Source organism: Apteryx mantelli, chromosome 3 (genome assembly GCF_036417845.1).
Source record: "Apteryx mantelli isolate bAptMan1 chromosome 3, bAptMan1.hap1, whole genome shotgun sequence".
NCBI classification, from domain to species: Eukaryota; Metazoa; Chordata; class Aves; order Apterygiformes; family Apterygidae; genus Apteryx; species Apteryx mantelli.
The window spans coordinates 31602240-31618191 of record NC_089980.1 but is presented as its reverse complement, the minus strand read 5'-3'; the positions used below and the strand labels follow the sequence as shown (position 1 = coordinate 31618191).

The following is a 15952-nucleotide window of genomic DNA, read 5'->3' as shown; positions in this document are numbered from 1 at the left end:
GATTGATTGTCTGATATTGTGTAGTTTGTTTAACTTTACTAAATAAAGATAATGCTTTAGGGCACATTAATTGATATTTAAAATACATAATACTATTCTGTCTGATTCTACAGTTTTGTCATGTACAAACTTCTCTTTGTACATGGTTATATATAGGATGTTATTAAGAGTGACTTGCTCTTAAATTTTCACTCTTCAGCATTGAAATGTGTACTAGGACAGTGGATTTAGGTTTTCAAACTAAGGCATTTGTGGACAGGAGGAGAATGAAATTTGTGTGTATTTCAGAATAAAAAACTATAAAATCGTAGAGAGAAACTCATCCTAACAACTGGCAATAGTTGTGTTATCACTAGCCTATTCATCTGGTATATATTGTAGCATAATTCTTTGAGGAGAACTCAAAGCTAACAGCAGAAATGTTTAGATTTTCAAGCTGTTTTGAGTGTTAAACATATTAGATATCTGAGGAGACATTAGTTTGTGGCCTGATATTTATTATCACAAATGAAGGCATACACCCAAAATATCAAGTGGCAAAACCACAAAAGTTTGACATATGGTTATCCCAGCTTCTGAAAGTTAGACGTCTGTATAACTGTTCAACTAGTAGAATTGGCATCTCATTAGTGCAATATGAAAATATACTACGATGAATTCTGAGTCTATAAAATAACATAATAGTCTAATTTGGCATTGCTTTTTTTCTGCAGAATTTAGTTAATTTTTGTGAAAAGTTGCATGAGCAGCCTTAAATCTACAGTTTTACAGAGTGAAAAAGATACCAATGATGGTAACTTTAGTTTTCTCTGTTCTTACAAAGACTAAATACTGTTTGTATCCTGACTGATACCACCAGTCTCTGTCTGAGATCAAACTCTTGGGGAAAAAAATCTATTTTGTTCTTAGAAACTAGAGCATCCTGAGGTGACTCTGAAAATATTCTGAAATTTTCATAGCTCTTCTGGGTTTATGAATTTTCTTTGTGCATTTTTGCAGTAATGTTTTCATTAAAACACTGAAGTGTCACTTGCACTTTTAAGAAAAATGTGGAATATATTAATACTGATAAAAAAATATCTTGAGCTCCTATTACATTTAAATTCCACAGTAGTACTTCAGTATTTTGCCTATAGGTTGAGAGCATTTCTTGCCTTTTAAGAAGCATAATATGCAGACTTTTATGTCTAACTTGAAAGCCTTATAAATTTGATATTGCACCTTGCCTTGCCCTTTAGTTGTGCCATATGCCGAGAAGCTCTTAGAATAACTTAAATTAGTAACTGCCTCCAAACATAAAAGGTTTCTCTCAAGAAAAGAGAAAGAAGCTCAGAATTCTTGGGGCAAATGGGAGCAGTATATTTTCATTTTAGGTACTTGGCACAAATTTATTTTACAAATTTTGTTTTAATGGACCTACTAGTCAAAAGAAGAGCTAAACCCTGTTTGGCCCAGAAATCTTCCAGTCTCTTCTCTTGGTTGCAGAGTCAGCTGGCCTGCCTACCTATCTACCTACCGACCTACCTACTTTTTCAGTAATGTTATTCCTTTACTACAGCTAAAAAGAGCAGCCTCTTGCTGCTTCTTCCCACCCTTCAGAGTTCTCAGTCCGTCTTGCCTTCTCCCATGAATATCTCTGCTTAAGAGGAGCTGTGCTGCTGCCCTTCATTCCAGAGAGCATGAATCATCCTAACTTTGTATATTTCTGTACCTATCTATATAAAGCCAATAAGGATGGGGTGGTTCCAGTTTTGTTAGGCTTCTAGCCAACTCCAGACTATGTAGGGCTTAATATTCTATGGATTGCATGCAAGTAACAAGGCGTTTTTTTAATAAGAGAAGGCGTAGGATCAGTTCTTCTTGTGTCTGTCATCCTCTGGTCTAGTTTCTCTTCACATTCATTGTACTAATTTTTTCAGTAAGGAAAGCATGAGATGGCCTATGGGGAAAAAAGAACCATCTTTCCCCTACTTTTCGGCCTGCTGTTAGGGAAACATTTTGGGAGCAGCGGTGGAATATCCTTCTTGTGCCTGACGCTATTGCGCCATACAGTCTTCCCTGCTAGAGCAAGGAGGGAAGAGCTCCCACTTGTCCTGCAGCTGTGAGGCAGGTTCTCTCCAGGTTCAGACAGATGAGCAGAACGAAAGGGCTGGGAGCAGCTGTCTGGGGCCCCTGCTGCTTCCTAATGGCAGTAGGGCTTCCCCCCCCCCACCCGTGCTTGCTCTCCCCTTTTTTTTTTTTTTTTTTTTTTTAACTTTTTTTAACAGAGAATTAAATTGTTTGGAGGCCATAAAAGTGTTTTGACTATCTGATGCTTCCAGAAGAAGGTGGTCTGTAAAGCTGCATCTGTTTAGAGCTGGCTCAGTAGCTGTCTCCAGGGAGGAAGGCAGAAGTCATCTGGCACACAACACTTCGCACAACTTAAAATGACAAACTCCTCATTCTTATGAAATGAGTCCTGGCATAGTTAATATCCACACAGAGCAGTCATCGATGTTGCTCACTTCCAGCCCCTGCAAATTGCTCAACAATTTCTTCAAGACTTGCTGAGGTAAGGAGTTAGAGGGCCAGGAGAAGGCTTGAAGTGTTGGAGAATCTTAGGATTTCATTAAATATATGGGATCCTAGTGCTAACTAAGATGTTAAACTTAGACACTGGAGACTGATGTTCTTTGCAAAGCGAGGTGGAAGACTGTCATTTTCCTTTACTGCTGTCTAAAGCAGTGGCTTTAAACTCTTTAGTATGTGGATCTCAAAAGACTTCACCTATGTAGGTTATCTACTGGTTACAGGCTTTTTCTTCATCCCTTTTTGCAGACATAGGGAGGGGTGGTATTTCTTAGACAAAATATTTGTTTTCAAATGCATCCTTTTAATTGCTTTTCTCTCTTTGGGAACATGTTTAAATAAAACTCAGGTTAAGCTGAATAGCTCCAACACCAAAGAAGATGCTTGTGTTTGTCTTCATGTACTGCTTCATTCTTTGGAATGATTTCCCTATGTTTAAATCAGTGTGTTTAATCTGTTGGGTTTCAAATCTTAAAATGAATCAGGACATTTTCTTGAAGCCTTCTGATAAGACCTCATGAACTCAAATGACTCCACAGGCTTTTTGGAAGGTTATTTTTAGGGATACTCATAAAAAGCGCTATTTCTTCATAGTGCTTCAATCACTTCAATAGCCTGTTCTCTCATGCCAGTAAGTGGACTTCTCAAACATTATTTTGCAACACTTTCTTAATGTTTCTTAATTCTCTTTTCAGAATGTGTGCTGTTGATTTTAAACTGCTAACCAGGATCAGAGTTGTACTGAGGGCTGGTGCCGCTAATATTTCTTACAGACATTGTGTTCTCAAAAATAGTTAAAACATTAATAGAAATAGTTCGCTATAAAAAGATACACTGGTTACACTTTTTATTATCAGAAGCCTAATGCATACTTCAGAAAGGTTAAATATATGACCTATTGGTATGTACTCATCTTTAATGTTCATCTTACAGGCATGTGTGAACACAAGCAGAAGTTAGCAAAGGCTTGCCTGGCACAATTTTAAAACCTATTGACCTGTTTGAATATAGAAGTACTTACCAAGGTCTCCACTAGCCATTTGTGAACTCTTTATAAACTGCATTATGAATGTAATCTTAGAGATTATGACTCAGGGCCTTTGGCTTTTGACTGACTTTGTTGCTTTTAACTTCATTTTTTATCCCAGTTAAGAAGGACATTCCCATTTTTGTTCAGAGTAGAAATACATGTATAAGCATTGCTTTATCCAAGCAAAATGGCAGTGAAAAGCTTTCTTGGTTGTATGAATGTTTGCTTTTGATTATTATCCTGAATATTTACTGCATTGACTTTCAGGTTGCATACAGTTTATTCAGTGAGGATTTTCTTTGTTTCTCAAGTGATCCATAAGTTGCAAAGTTTGTGGGCAGTTACATATTAGATGTGTGTGAAGTGGGGGATAGAAATACAGATATCATCAGTTTTGGGCTTCATTCCCAGCTCAGCCACTGGGAAGGCTTCCTAAGAGTTTGCTTTTTAAGCAGCCTTACATTTACAGTGTCCTAAGTCCAGGGTACAAAAACCGATGTGCACCTATTTTAAGATGGGTGCCTAAGGTTGGGCACATGAATTCAAATCTGTTACTAGAGGGCTGAGTACTTGAGCTTACTGCTTTCTTTAATTGGGACTTTGACATCTCTGCCCATGACATAGTAACCACCTCACAACAATTCTTGGAGATAAAGGGTGGCCAAAACCATGTTGTCAGCATTTTCAGGTTTGTGCAGATCCGTCTACCATTTATAATATGTACAAGTGTTCCAGAAGAGCTTAAGGTTCAAAAATAAAGGCTGTCACGTAGCTAAAGGTTAGTAACATAGTGTGTCTCTGTATACTGATGTTCTTCAGCACAGTGAAATATTTGACAATACCTGCTGAAATCTTTTGTTAGTTATGTGCTTATGAAAGAAATACTTCTTTACTAAAAGAAAAATTCATAAAATTCTCAAGTGGGTGTCACTAGATAGTAACAGGAAAAGACTATAAAGATTTTTAGAACTTTCGGGTCAAGATTTCTAGTACCACTGCCATTCTGTCCATCTGCTGTGTTAATTCTATTCTGTTGTGTAACTGTTGGAGCACTTATAATAAGTTTTGGTATCAATATGGAGAAATAAAGTAGAAGTGAAATATATTTTATGTAAAGAACATAGTCCAAGAAAGAATGGAAATGAATAACCTGTGTCTTTTTCTGTGTCAGTATTACACATACCAGAGACAGGCCTTTGCCTTTGGTTCTCACACACTTCAGTGACTGCTGAAGCAACGCTGGACCATCTGACTTGATATATATGGCAGATTGCTTTCCTTTTGCATTGTGGAACTAAATTTTTGGTTTCCTTTACTGACGGTGATTTGTATGCTTTCTCTGCTTGCTGCTATTTTAAGATAATAGTAAATGGTTAGAGGGATACCACCATTACTAGAGGGTGTTAATTAAGAGGGCCTGCCAAACTACCAAAAAAAGTGCATGCAAGTAGTATGTAATTCTTTCCCTTCTTGTGCACTGTGCTGTCAACATGCAGAAGTCTTGCTAGTGACCTTGTGGATTGGGCCTGCAAAGGTCAAAGGTATGCAGTCTGTTTGAATCAGTGGTAATTCAAGATGAATTCACGTGATGAACAAAACACAATGAGGAGTGTCCATGGAAGTCACTCATGAATACGGCCTTATGTAGCAAATATGGTATTTAAGTAATATTTCTCTACCTGTTCTGGGTATGTTTCTGTGCTGCCTTGCTCAAGTCACTGAATTTCTTGTTACGCTTGTTAAGCATTATGCTTATCCATAGCAATTGAGAACTTAGTGCTCTAAACTTAGTTTAAAATTTAAAGTGGAAAAAAATCAGTTTAATGCTTTACTCTCTTAATATTTTTTCCCAATATTGGTGGGAGGGCAACTGACTGGTTCATAAAAGATATTTGAATGATGGGTCTGCGGACTCAGGTCCTTTGTGCCAGATGTTATTGGGTCTGACATCTGTGTTGTCAGCCAGTGTGTATGCCTTCTTAAGCTCTGACTGCTCTGTTAATGAGGTGGATGTTCAGATGATACTTAAATATTTGTGAGAGTAGTCATTTAAACTGTCAGCTTATATACATGAGGGAGAAACTTGGAAGCTAATGTCCAAGGGACGGATGGTGCTCTCTTATGTTTAATGAAGAGAATTCTCCCATTCTTGATGTCTATTGTTCTTAAATCTTGTTTTCATAGTACCTTCTCTGTTGATTTTATTTTTCTAGAAAATATAGGTCTCTTAAATTTGTGAAATACACTGCAATTCTTTTGATCTTCCTTTATGCTTTTAAAGACCTTTGTCCTTAAACCACAGCCTGTCTTGGAGGATAGGGGAGGTATTCTCAGGTTCTTTTCATTCTGAAGAATGTTTCACTGAGCACATTCCTAATTCATAACATCCACATGGGGTGATTATGTGTTCTGTTAAAGAGCTATAGCTTTTTTAAACCAGTGTTGCACAAACTCTTCCTCATGAGCTTTATGGAAGGAAGAGGCACCACTCTTAAACCCCTGTTTTAGGCCTGCCAGATGTGTAGGTAGAGCTGTTTCTGTTCTTCCCAGATGCAGCCCAGACCTGAACAGGTGCCTATGGCTGACATGAATAAGAAAAGCACAGAACATCTGTTTCTGGGTATAGGGCTTTTAGAAGCCCTTCTGCTGAGAAAGCTGAGCAGTTATATAAATCTCATAACCTGCTGGGTCAACAGGGCCTCAGACTTGAAAGAAAGTTGCAGATCACATTCTTTGCCTACTGAGATATCATAATAAGCTGCAGAGCAAAGTAAAAGAAGGAGATGGCACATGATGCTGAATGGGAAATAAAACTTTCACAATGAAAAATTACAACAGTGAAAGTAACATTGTCTGTAGTTTCTGCTCAGTGCAGATAGAAGATACTTGCAGAAAACTATTAGTCAGGGAGGACTGAGAGGCTCCGGTTATACTATTTCCAGATCACAAGCTTGAGTCCAATAGAAAGAGAAAGTGACTGCCTCAAAGTAATGTTTGATCTCAGACTAGTTTGTAAGGCTGCATTGTACTGAAAACCAGGAGAGCTGATGTCTTTAATGGCAGTCTCAGCTAAGAGACCATTGACTGAGAAGATATTGAACACCTCAGCTACTCCTTTTAGGTGGCCTGTTCTAGATCAGGCTCTAAAATCATTTCACAGTTGCTGTATAAACAAGTAAGTCATTTCAACCTGAGACAAACTGTAGCTAACTGCATGGGCCTGAAAATGTACATAAGAAGTGCAAGACTAGTAGCAGTAGGCTTAGATTTACTTTGTGGTAATCTGCACTCTGCTGGCAATCTATATGAGAATATATGAATGTAAAACCTCTGCATTATCACAGAATCAAAAAGTATGCAATTCTAAGTACAAAATTTCTTTTAAGTCTTCTTATATTCCTATATTCCTATTGCACTGAGCAGTGTTTTGACTCTGCACTGAAAAAATAAGCATGCCCATTCTTCCAGTGTCACGAAGGAAAAAAGTCAGTATTTTATGCTCAGATACAAATTAACCTTTGTATGCAACGACTTTCAGAATAGTATAAAATATGTGAGCTTTATGTAAAGTTCTGCTGCATGGAAATGAATCCCAGCTGAAGTGGAGTTTTCTGTTCTATTTATAGATTTAGTCATGATGTTTAAACTATCTCACTGGAAGGGTATCATGCCATCAGCCATGCAAGAATATTGCTTCCATTGATTTCAGTAGCCAAACATAGAAAGGAGGTTTAAAAATGTGTAAGGCTGGGAGGAGAAGGGGGAGAGGAAATACAAAGACCTTCTCCAGAACTGGTTTTGTGAATGCAGCACAAAACTTTAATATTGCATGTAGAAGGTTTCTTTTTTCCCCCCGAGGTAATATAAAACAATACATTGCATTTTGTAAACTCCCTTAGGATTATCTCAAACATGTGTTGCTTAAAAAACATTAGGAAGAACATTTCTGAAGCAACTTTAGCTTTTTTTTTTTTTCTTTTTTTTTTCTGTTCTGTGTAGGCTGCACCAGCAGGTTGTGAAGCCAGGACTCTAGTTCCAGGGCTGTGTTTTTTGTTTGTTCATTTGTTTTGCAGGGCAGAATATGGCTTAAAGTATTACATTATTGCTGGCCCATTTTTGAAGTTGCAACCACATAATTTTGCTTGATACGTTATCTTCTTAAAGAAACCAGCAGAAGAGTCATCTAGAAGTATATTCTAACTGGAGTTACATAGTTTTTATTTGCTGATCAAGTGCCTGTAGATGTTCTGTTAGAAATACAATATTTTAGGTATCATTTGTGTGATACTTAATGAGGCATAACTCAAATTATCACTGAGCAGTTCAAAAATAGCATGTAACAGCCGTGTACTGAGAAAGAGATGAAGGTCATGAGTTCAAACATTGAGATTAAAGGGTTGACTTTTATTCTACCGTCTTTACTTTGTCGTTCTTGCTAAAAGTAGATGTCAAGCCCCTATGGTATATACATCACTGAACTTAATCTCTCCATTTTTGAAATTTTTAGTTAGTGAATCTGATCATTTTCCTCTGTTGATATTTACAGCAAAAGTCTTATTGACTTCAGTGGAAACAGAATTTCCTATGGTGATTAAAACCACAGGTGCTAGGATTAAGGAATGCCTTTGGGGGGGTGTACATATAGTAAAACTGGAATGATACAGAGAAGATTAGCATGGCCCCTGCGGAGGGATGACATGCAGATTTGGAAGAGCACATGAGAGGATCAAATTGGGAGGTGTAACCATGGGAGGAACTTCTTTGACATTCACAAAATTGTTGTCAAGACTTTCATCATGACCAATTTAAAGACTGGAATTGGCTTTGCGGGCAAAAAATCCTCCTTTGGATGCAGCACTGATGTGCCCGTACTTTATAGAAAACAAATGTCTATTCTTAGGATAAAAAGTTTAGGCCGTTGATCTCTTTGTTAATTCCTTAGAACTCCTAATATCCTGCATTATTCTTTGGAGAGAGTGGATGAGTTTACTGCAGGGAAGCTATTTTCTGGATTGCCAAACCCAAGCCATGCAATATGTGGATAACAACACCAGAACTGAAATACAGAGTAATGGTCACACTCCTTTCTGTTCTTAGAGTTTCTCCTATCTTTTGGGGACTTTGGGGAGGAGTTATTCTAAGGGATAGCTATATCTCAGCACCTCCTGAACATTTCCCATTCCGCCAAGATTTTGTCTTTTTGCCTTGAGGTGTCTCAATATCAGGATTCTGTTTGAAGTTCTTTTTTTGGTAATCCCATTCTGGATATCGCCTTAGCTTTCTTTTATTAAGGTAGAATTTTAAAGACATATACTGTCCACTGCTGTGTGATACTATTTTTGCTGTCATACTGTGTTCTCGCATCATGGTGGAGGTGGTAGCATTCCCTAAGACAACAGAAGTGATACCTTCATGGGTTTTTTGGGTCGCATCCTATTGACCGTTCTCTTGTGACTGTTTCTGCTGAAGTTACGGAAACTATTTGCATGAATGAGGTCTACGAAAAGTGGTACAAAAAGAAGCAGAAACATGCCTTTGATTTGTGAAGCTGGCAAGTAGTTACATATGAATGTGTGTATATATGAATAGCAGTCTTGCATATTAAACAGCACGCAATAAAAAGTAGCCATTATCTCCTGGAACATGTGTGTTGCAGGAGTGGGTTGTGGTTGTTTGAAATGCAATCCTAGTGGCAGTGGGACTGCTTGCGTTAGTAAGGTCAGCAGGATTTGCTCTCAAATTCATATTGGCATTAGTGTGCACACTAATGCAATGTACGGCACAGAAGTATGGACTTCTACTTGACTAAAGATAATAAACAGTAAAATCTAGGAGTTTATTATTGTATACATTACAATTTTCCATCATTTGTCATCTCCTCTTTGCCTCACCTTTATTAGGTGCCATCTTGGCTCTACAGATTGAACCTTCATGTATGTACTTTTATAAAAAGGAGAATTCAAAAGCTTTTGACTAGCACCCTACATCAGAATAACTGAGATCCTACATGACCACAGTAACTGCCGCAGACTTCTCTGTGCCACAAAGAATTAATTGTGCAATCATCCTACGCTCGTCATCAATGTGCGAGTTTACGAAAGTCACCTCCTAACTTTTAAAAGTTATTCCACTTCCAACAATGTTCTTTAGTTTATGAAATGTGGCCAGCCACCTTACTTAATGACCTGGTCGTCAGCAGTTTTAGAAAGATTATTGCCTTTGTATTTCACACAGCACATTTGCGTATAACCAAAACAATCTAAAAAGAAACCACAAATTGTAAAATCCTGACCACATAATTTTTAAGTTAATAGGAAACATGAAACCTTTAAGTTTAGTGAAGTAACTTTCCAGGTGTCCCTGTTTTTGTAATAAACAGTTACTGTTTATTAAAAAAAATCAATATATAAAAAGACAGTATTGTATTGAATTAAAAGCTCAAGAACAGATAAGTTCTGTTCTTTCTCTATGTGCATGCTAAGGACCAATTTCTGCTTTTTTTTAGTCACAAAGCTTTCACTGATGGCTGTGCAGGATGAGTCCATTTCATAAAGGTCAAGAACAGATAAAAGTAAGCTTAGTTGAACTTTAGTGCCTGACAATCCCAACAGCTTTTGAAGCTAACGGGTAAATTAAATACAAACTATTTCAAAATAAATAAAAATCCCTTTCAGGATAAAATATGAAAATGTGAAGATTGTGACAGATATATGAATACTGAAAATTAAAGGTATCATGTAGAAATTAAATTACCTGTGCAGAAGGGCATTGACCTAGCTTTGAACAATGCACATAATTTGGTTGTGTAATTTTTGATCATTTTTGACTGCCCCTTCATTGTCTTGCTCACTTTATCAAGGTAAAAATGTCACCCATTCAAAGTGTAGCTTGCAGTGCTTTTATGGCTAAAACAAAATACGTGCAGGGGAGAGATTTTTGGAAATAAGATCAGGCATATCATGATGTATATCATGATGTATATGTTCCAGATATTTTCCATTTGCAAAATGGAAAGTTGGTGTTTATGAATGCTGATGTGTATTTTAATGATTTGGCTAATATGTAGGTGTCCTTTCCTGGGGCAAATCAGAGCAGCGTAAGCATGTGTGATAGGCCTTCTGCAGCTGTTGGGGATTTAGCTCAAGTGGCCGGGGTCTGGGCTTTCCTAACAGAAAAGCCTAAGCCTGTCTCTGCTGCTCCTGAGAAGTTCTGCATGGCAAAAACATCACCCTGGTGATGCCAGAAAGTTTTAGGGAGTCCAGCTTTGTTACAGTGGCGAGGCAAAGCTGAGCTCTGAACCCCGGTAAGCCTGACTCTCCTCGTCAAACTCAGGGAGTCAGGCTGGAAGCAAACTTGCCATCTTGAACAAGAGCAAAACCAACATTTTTCTAGGCAGTCAGAAAAATTGTGAGAAAACATTGCCAAATCAGAAGGAGTCTCAGAAACTTTCAAAATTTAGTCTCACTGGTTTCCTGTCAGCCTGGCTGGATCTCTGGCAGCTTACGTGGTAGGTTCCTGTGGAGCTTCGACTTCCAGCATCCGCTGCTGTGTGTGCCGCCCAGCCTGCCTCATGCCCCAGCATGGAAGACATCAGGATTTCACTAGACTGTATTAGGGGTTGCCTTAATTTGGGCACCGATAAGACTCTAGGATTTCTTTTTGTGAAAGATACTGTAAAGTTTGGTTTTCCTTCCAAACTGGAATAAAAATACACTTTGAAAGAATCAAAACCCTTGCTATCTGGCAGTGCTAAATCTGCAGAGCTCTCCTGAGAGATAATGGAAAGTTTGCTGTTGTCCCTGTGCTAGGGCCCTTGCAGAAGGAGGGTGTACTGTTCTGTCCTCATTGCTGCTCTGAAGGTCCCAAGGCAAGTGACGGGCAGTGCATTAACAACAGCCAAGTCTTGCAGGGCCACGGATTGAGTATAAGGTATTTCTTCAGGGCTTCAGCTCTAGTTTTTGGAGGAAATAATTTAATAACTCTTTTCTTCAGAAGTATTTGCAGTTGAGGTACCTGAGGTTGCAGAGCTAGTTCCTCAGCTGGTTAGCAAAGTCGGTGGAGCTGTGAGATGTAACAGCTTGAGGAAGTGTCCCCTCAGTTTTGTACAGGTGTGTTACAGAAGTGAAACCAGCTGAGTCTACACATTGAGTTTTCTTGTTTATTTGAGTGATTTTTGGAAACATTGCCATTCCTGTCACTGCAGCTGTGTTTTTGAGGTCAGTAGGAGCAGGACATTGACACACTTGGCAGTAAAATGTGGTGTGGTGGTACAGACATTTAATCTGGTCTTGTAGGAATTCCTAGATTTAAATGGAAAGCACCATTAACTCTTGCATTCGGGAGGATATAATCTCAGTTGTGTCTGCAGTGCCATACATATCCACGTATTTTTAAAGAATGAGGATTAAGTTTGCTTTCAAACTTTGTACATACCTATAAATGTGTATTTCCTTTGCTCCTTCATCTCTCAAAGTCTCTTCTTTGCTTGTATCCCCAGCAACACTAGGGATTCCCCTGCAGTGGAGTCCCGCCAATGCAAAAAGGTGGTTCAGTGCGGGATGGGTGCCTTTATCTTCCCCAGCTCAAAGCTATAACTGCTCTGAGGAAGTTGTTTTCCTTGAAGATACACTGAGAAGGAAAATCTTGCTTTGAATTTTGGGGCTACCATTCTGAAGGTTCACAAAACTTCCTAGCGTTGCACAGAAGGAAGATGGTCCCTGAGCAGCGGTAAACCAGAGAAACTCTTTGGTGGTATTTTGTTGATTTATGTCTTATATGACTCTCGCTGTGCTTTCAGAGAGATCTGAGTCATCCTATCTCACTTCCTTTATATGCGTTTATGGATAATGCCATGGGGAGCAGCCTACCTGTGGTCCTGAATGTCTGTGTCCCTTAGAATACCTTTTTTGCATGTCCCATGAACACATGTTCTTTAGAAAAAGAAGAGGTTCTTCAGAAATAGCCTTGCCACTACAAGGGGCATGTGCTTCCAAACTCCTTCTGTGTCTTAACCTCTCAACTAAAAATTGTGACAACTTAATTCTGAAGGGAATTTAGAGATAAAATTGGTGAGGGTAAGGAAAAAGGCTACTTGGTCATTTTATGAAGTTAATGTTGATGTACAGGGGTGATAAATGGCCTGTGAAAGAAAAGCTTTTTGGCATAAACTTGAGGGATGTCTAGTAGACTGTAGAATAATTTCTCTAGGGAAGAGGTGGGAGGCTGTCCTATTGAGGTCAAAGTATGAAACATTACCAATATACATGCACTGGATAAGGCCACTGTTTGAGCCTGTGATGTTTCCTGTGGCCAAAAGAGGTAGCAGAAAAATTGAATTACAGACTCGGACCAAGAACGTGGGGCTTGAGAATTTCTGTCAAGTGCAGACAAGGATGTATTTGCACACTTCTGGCAGGAAGGGAGAGCTCAGAGAAGGAGCAAATCATCTCTCATTCTCTTCCTGCTCCGTGAATAGCACTGATTACCAAGTAGCCTGTCAGAGGGGAGTTATGAGAATTGCCCAAAACACACTTGGAAGTGAAATCTAAGAGCGAGGCACTGGGCAGAGCAAAGACTGAAAGACTCCTGCTGGTGATGCAAGGGGCAGAGTTGTGCAGGATAATCCTCCTTCTCTGCCCCTGCAAACTTTAACAGAAACACATCCCAGTGGTTTTCGTGAGGCGCATAAGCACAGCAGTTAATTCTACCTCTAAAGCAAGGGTGGTATTTGGCCCAATTACTTTAATAATAGGTGCAAGAAACATTAAAGCCTTCTTAAAAAAAAAAAAAAAAAAAGAGAGAGAGAGAGAGAAAGCTGGCAGGAGTTGCTTTTGCTTTTCAGCTCCGCGCTGCCTCCCCTCCCGCCTCCTCTCCCCCCCCGCCCCCGGGGGTGAGGCACCTTGAAAGGCAGCGGGGCGGGCAGCCAGGCTCCTGCAAGTCCCTCGCCGGCTGCACGGAGGGGAATAAATAGCCGGGCGGCGGGCGCAGCCGGCGGAGCCCTCTGCTCCATGCAGCCCCACCACGTCACTTCGCGGAGAGGCGAGCACGTGGGGCGGGGAGACCTTATAAATCTCCCTCTCCCTGCGCGGCCGTGATGTTATCTGCTGGCACCGGTCCCCTCCTCGCCGGGAGCGCAGCGGGGCCGGGGGCGCCGGGCGGGGGGCGCCGGGCGGAGCGCTAGAGCCGCCGCGGGCAGCGAGCCCCGCGGCGGGGAGCGGGGGAGGCCGCGGGCGGAGCGGCGAGCGAGCCCATCCGCGGGCGGCCGCCGGCGCGGCACTGCCTCGTCCACCGCGGCTCGGCGTTGGCTTTGCGGCAGGAGGAGGAAGAGGAGGGAGCTGGAAAGAGCGCGGCGGCGAGCAGCGGCCCGGGCGGGGGTGGGTCGGTGCATGCGGCGCGGGGCGCACGCCGCAGCCTGCGGGACGCGGCCGGCCGGGCTTTCGCCGCCGCTCGCTGCTGCCGCGCCGGGGGCCGCGGGCGCCGGGGCTCCGCGCACCCGGGCGCGCACGTGCGCGCCTCTCGCCGCGCCGATCCGAGCGCCGCCGCCGCCGCCGCCGCCGCCGCGGGGGCTGAGCGCGGCGCGGCGCGGGGCGGTGCCCGCTGCCCGTCGGGGGCCGCCGGGCGCGGCGGGGCTCAGCGCCGCGCCGGCACCCTCTCCCCCGCCGGCTGCGGCAGCGCCCTTTAATACCCATCACTTCTTCCCCCCCCCCCACCCCTCCTTTTTTTTTTTTTTTTTTTTTCCTTTCTCTTTCCACCCTGCTCCGCCAGCTCGCTGAGAACAGTCGCTTCTCGATTCACTCGAGTCGCAGGTTTGTTTGTCCGTTTGGGTTTTTTTTTTTTCCTCCCCGTTTTGGCTGTCCCGCTCTCTCCACCCTCGAGTTTTAGCTAGTTGTAGCAACTTGCTTCTTTTTGATTATTGTTGTGATTTTTTTCACTGACGACTCCCGTGCTTTTTTCGATTGTAAGTCGTCCTTGCAGTCCGGTTTTTAACTGCACTTTGTCTGCAGATCTTCCCTTTGTTTGCACACATCCCCCTTTTTGTTTTTTTTTTAATTTTGTTGTTGTCGTGCGTTGTTAAAGTCACTCTTTTTGGGGGGCGCTGTATTTAAACACTTAAAATGCACTGCTATCTCCTGAGCGTGTTTCTCACCCTGGATCTGGCCACCGTGGCTTTCAGCCTGTCTACCTGCAGCACCCTCGACATGGATCAGTTTATGCGCAAGAGGATCGAGGCGATCCGGGGGCAGATCTTGAGCAAACTGAAGCTCACCAGTCCCCCGGACGAGTACCCCGAGCCCGAGGAGGTGCCCCCGGAGGTCATCTCCATCTACAACAGCACCAGGGACCTGCTGCAAGAGAAAGCCAACCACAGAGCCGCCACTTGCGAAAGGGAGAGGAGCGACGAGGAATATTATGCCAAAGAAGTTTACAAAATAGACATGCAGCCTTTTTACCCTGAAAGTAAGTCCTCTGTGTTTGTGCATGTGCGTGTAATTTTGCCCCGGAGGCTTGGCGGTGCCCGGCACCTTGAAATACCAGCCCCATGCATCATAATCCTCCTTATTTGCTCATTTTGCTCTCATCTGCAGAGTCTCTCAGTTGGTTACTCATAGGGTTTCTTTTGGGGTGTGTGTGTGTGTGTGTGTGTCGGGGGGGGGAGTTCAGCTGTCTCCAGACTTGTGGGGTTTCAGGTCCACCATGGAAGTCCCTTCCAGGGGTCCCTAACGGTGCCTCCGCTTCCCAACACTATGTACCTGAGCTTCCCCCTCCCGGGATCCCGCTCCCTCCCCACCTCCGGGCTCAGATCCCCAGCTCCCCTGCGGCCCCATGTGCAGTCTCCTAAAATATCTTTCCACTGCTGTTGTTTCCCTTGGAGTGTCTGGATCGGGCAGGTTTCCATCTCTCTATAACTGAAAAGAAAAGGAGGACTTAAAAAAAAGTCATCAGCTTCGCTTTGCTTCTCTTCTCTCTGCGCCCCTCCAGAACGCCATCCTGCAAACCGCTATTCGATTTGGTACTCGGAGAGGACAGAGGCACAGACTGCCTCCCTCCCTCCGCTTTTAACTAGCCACCCGTTTCAGTTCATGGGTGCTTTCATTTCAGGTACAGAAAAAGTTTCCCCTTCTGGTTAGCCTCGATTCCTGGAACCTGTCTCAGCCGTCTGCCTTTTGCTGTTTTTAAAGACCTTCTGATGACCCACACCACATTGTGCACAATAAAAGGGTTCAAATGCTCTGTGCTGACCAAATCCACTTAGGATGATTAATAATCATAACAATATGCCTTTTGTTTTGGTAGCAAAGTTTGAGTGTATAGAAAAAAAGAAAAAGCATAGCACTCCCTTAAAAGAATCTAGAT

At 42.0% G+C, this 15952-nt stretch overlaps 1 protein-coding gene and 1 non-coding gene across 2 annotated transcripts in view; both read left to right on the top strand.

Annotated features, from left to right (window-relative positions):
* The first annotated feature begins 8217 nt into the window (after positions 1-8217).
* On the top strand, positions 8218-8325 carry LOC136991722 (U6 spliceosomal RNA). The gene has a single exon (XR_010883932.1). It is a non-coding gene; the product is annotated as a U6 spliceosomal RNA (small nuclear RNA).
* A 6015-nt stretch (positions 8326-14340) lies between these two features.
* The window catches only part of TGFB2 (transforming growth factor beta 2), a 70524-nt gene continuing 68912 nt past the window's right edge, over positions 14341-15952 (top strand). Inside the window, exon 1 of the mRNA XM_067293054.1 lies at positions 14341-15055. Within this exon, the coding sequence (XP_067149155.1) occupies positions 14713-15055 (343 nt within the window). The 5' untranslated portion in view covers positions 14341-14712. The remainder of the gene's footprint in view (positions 15056-15952) is intronic.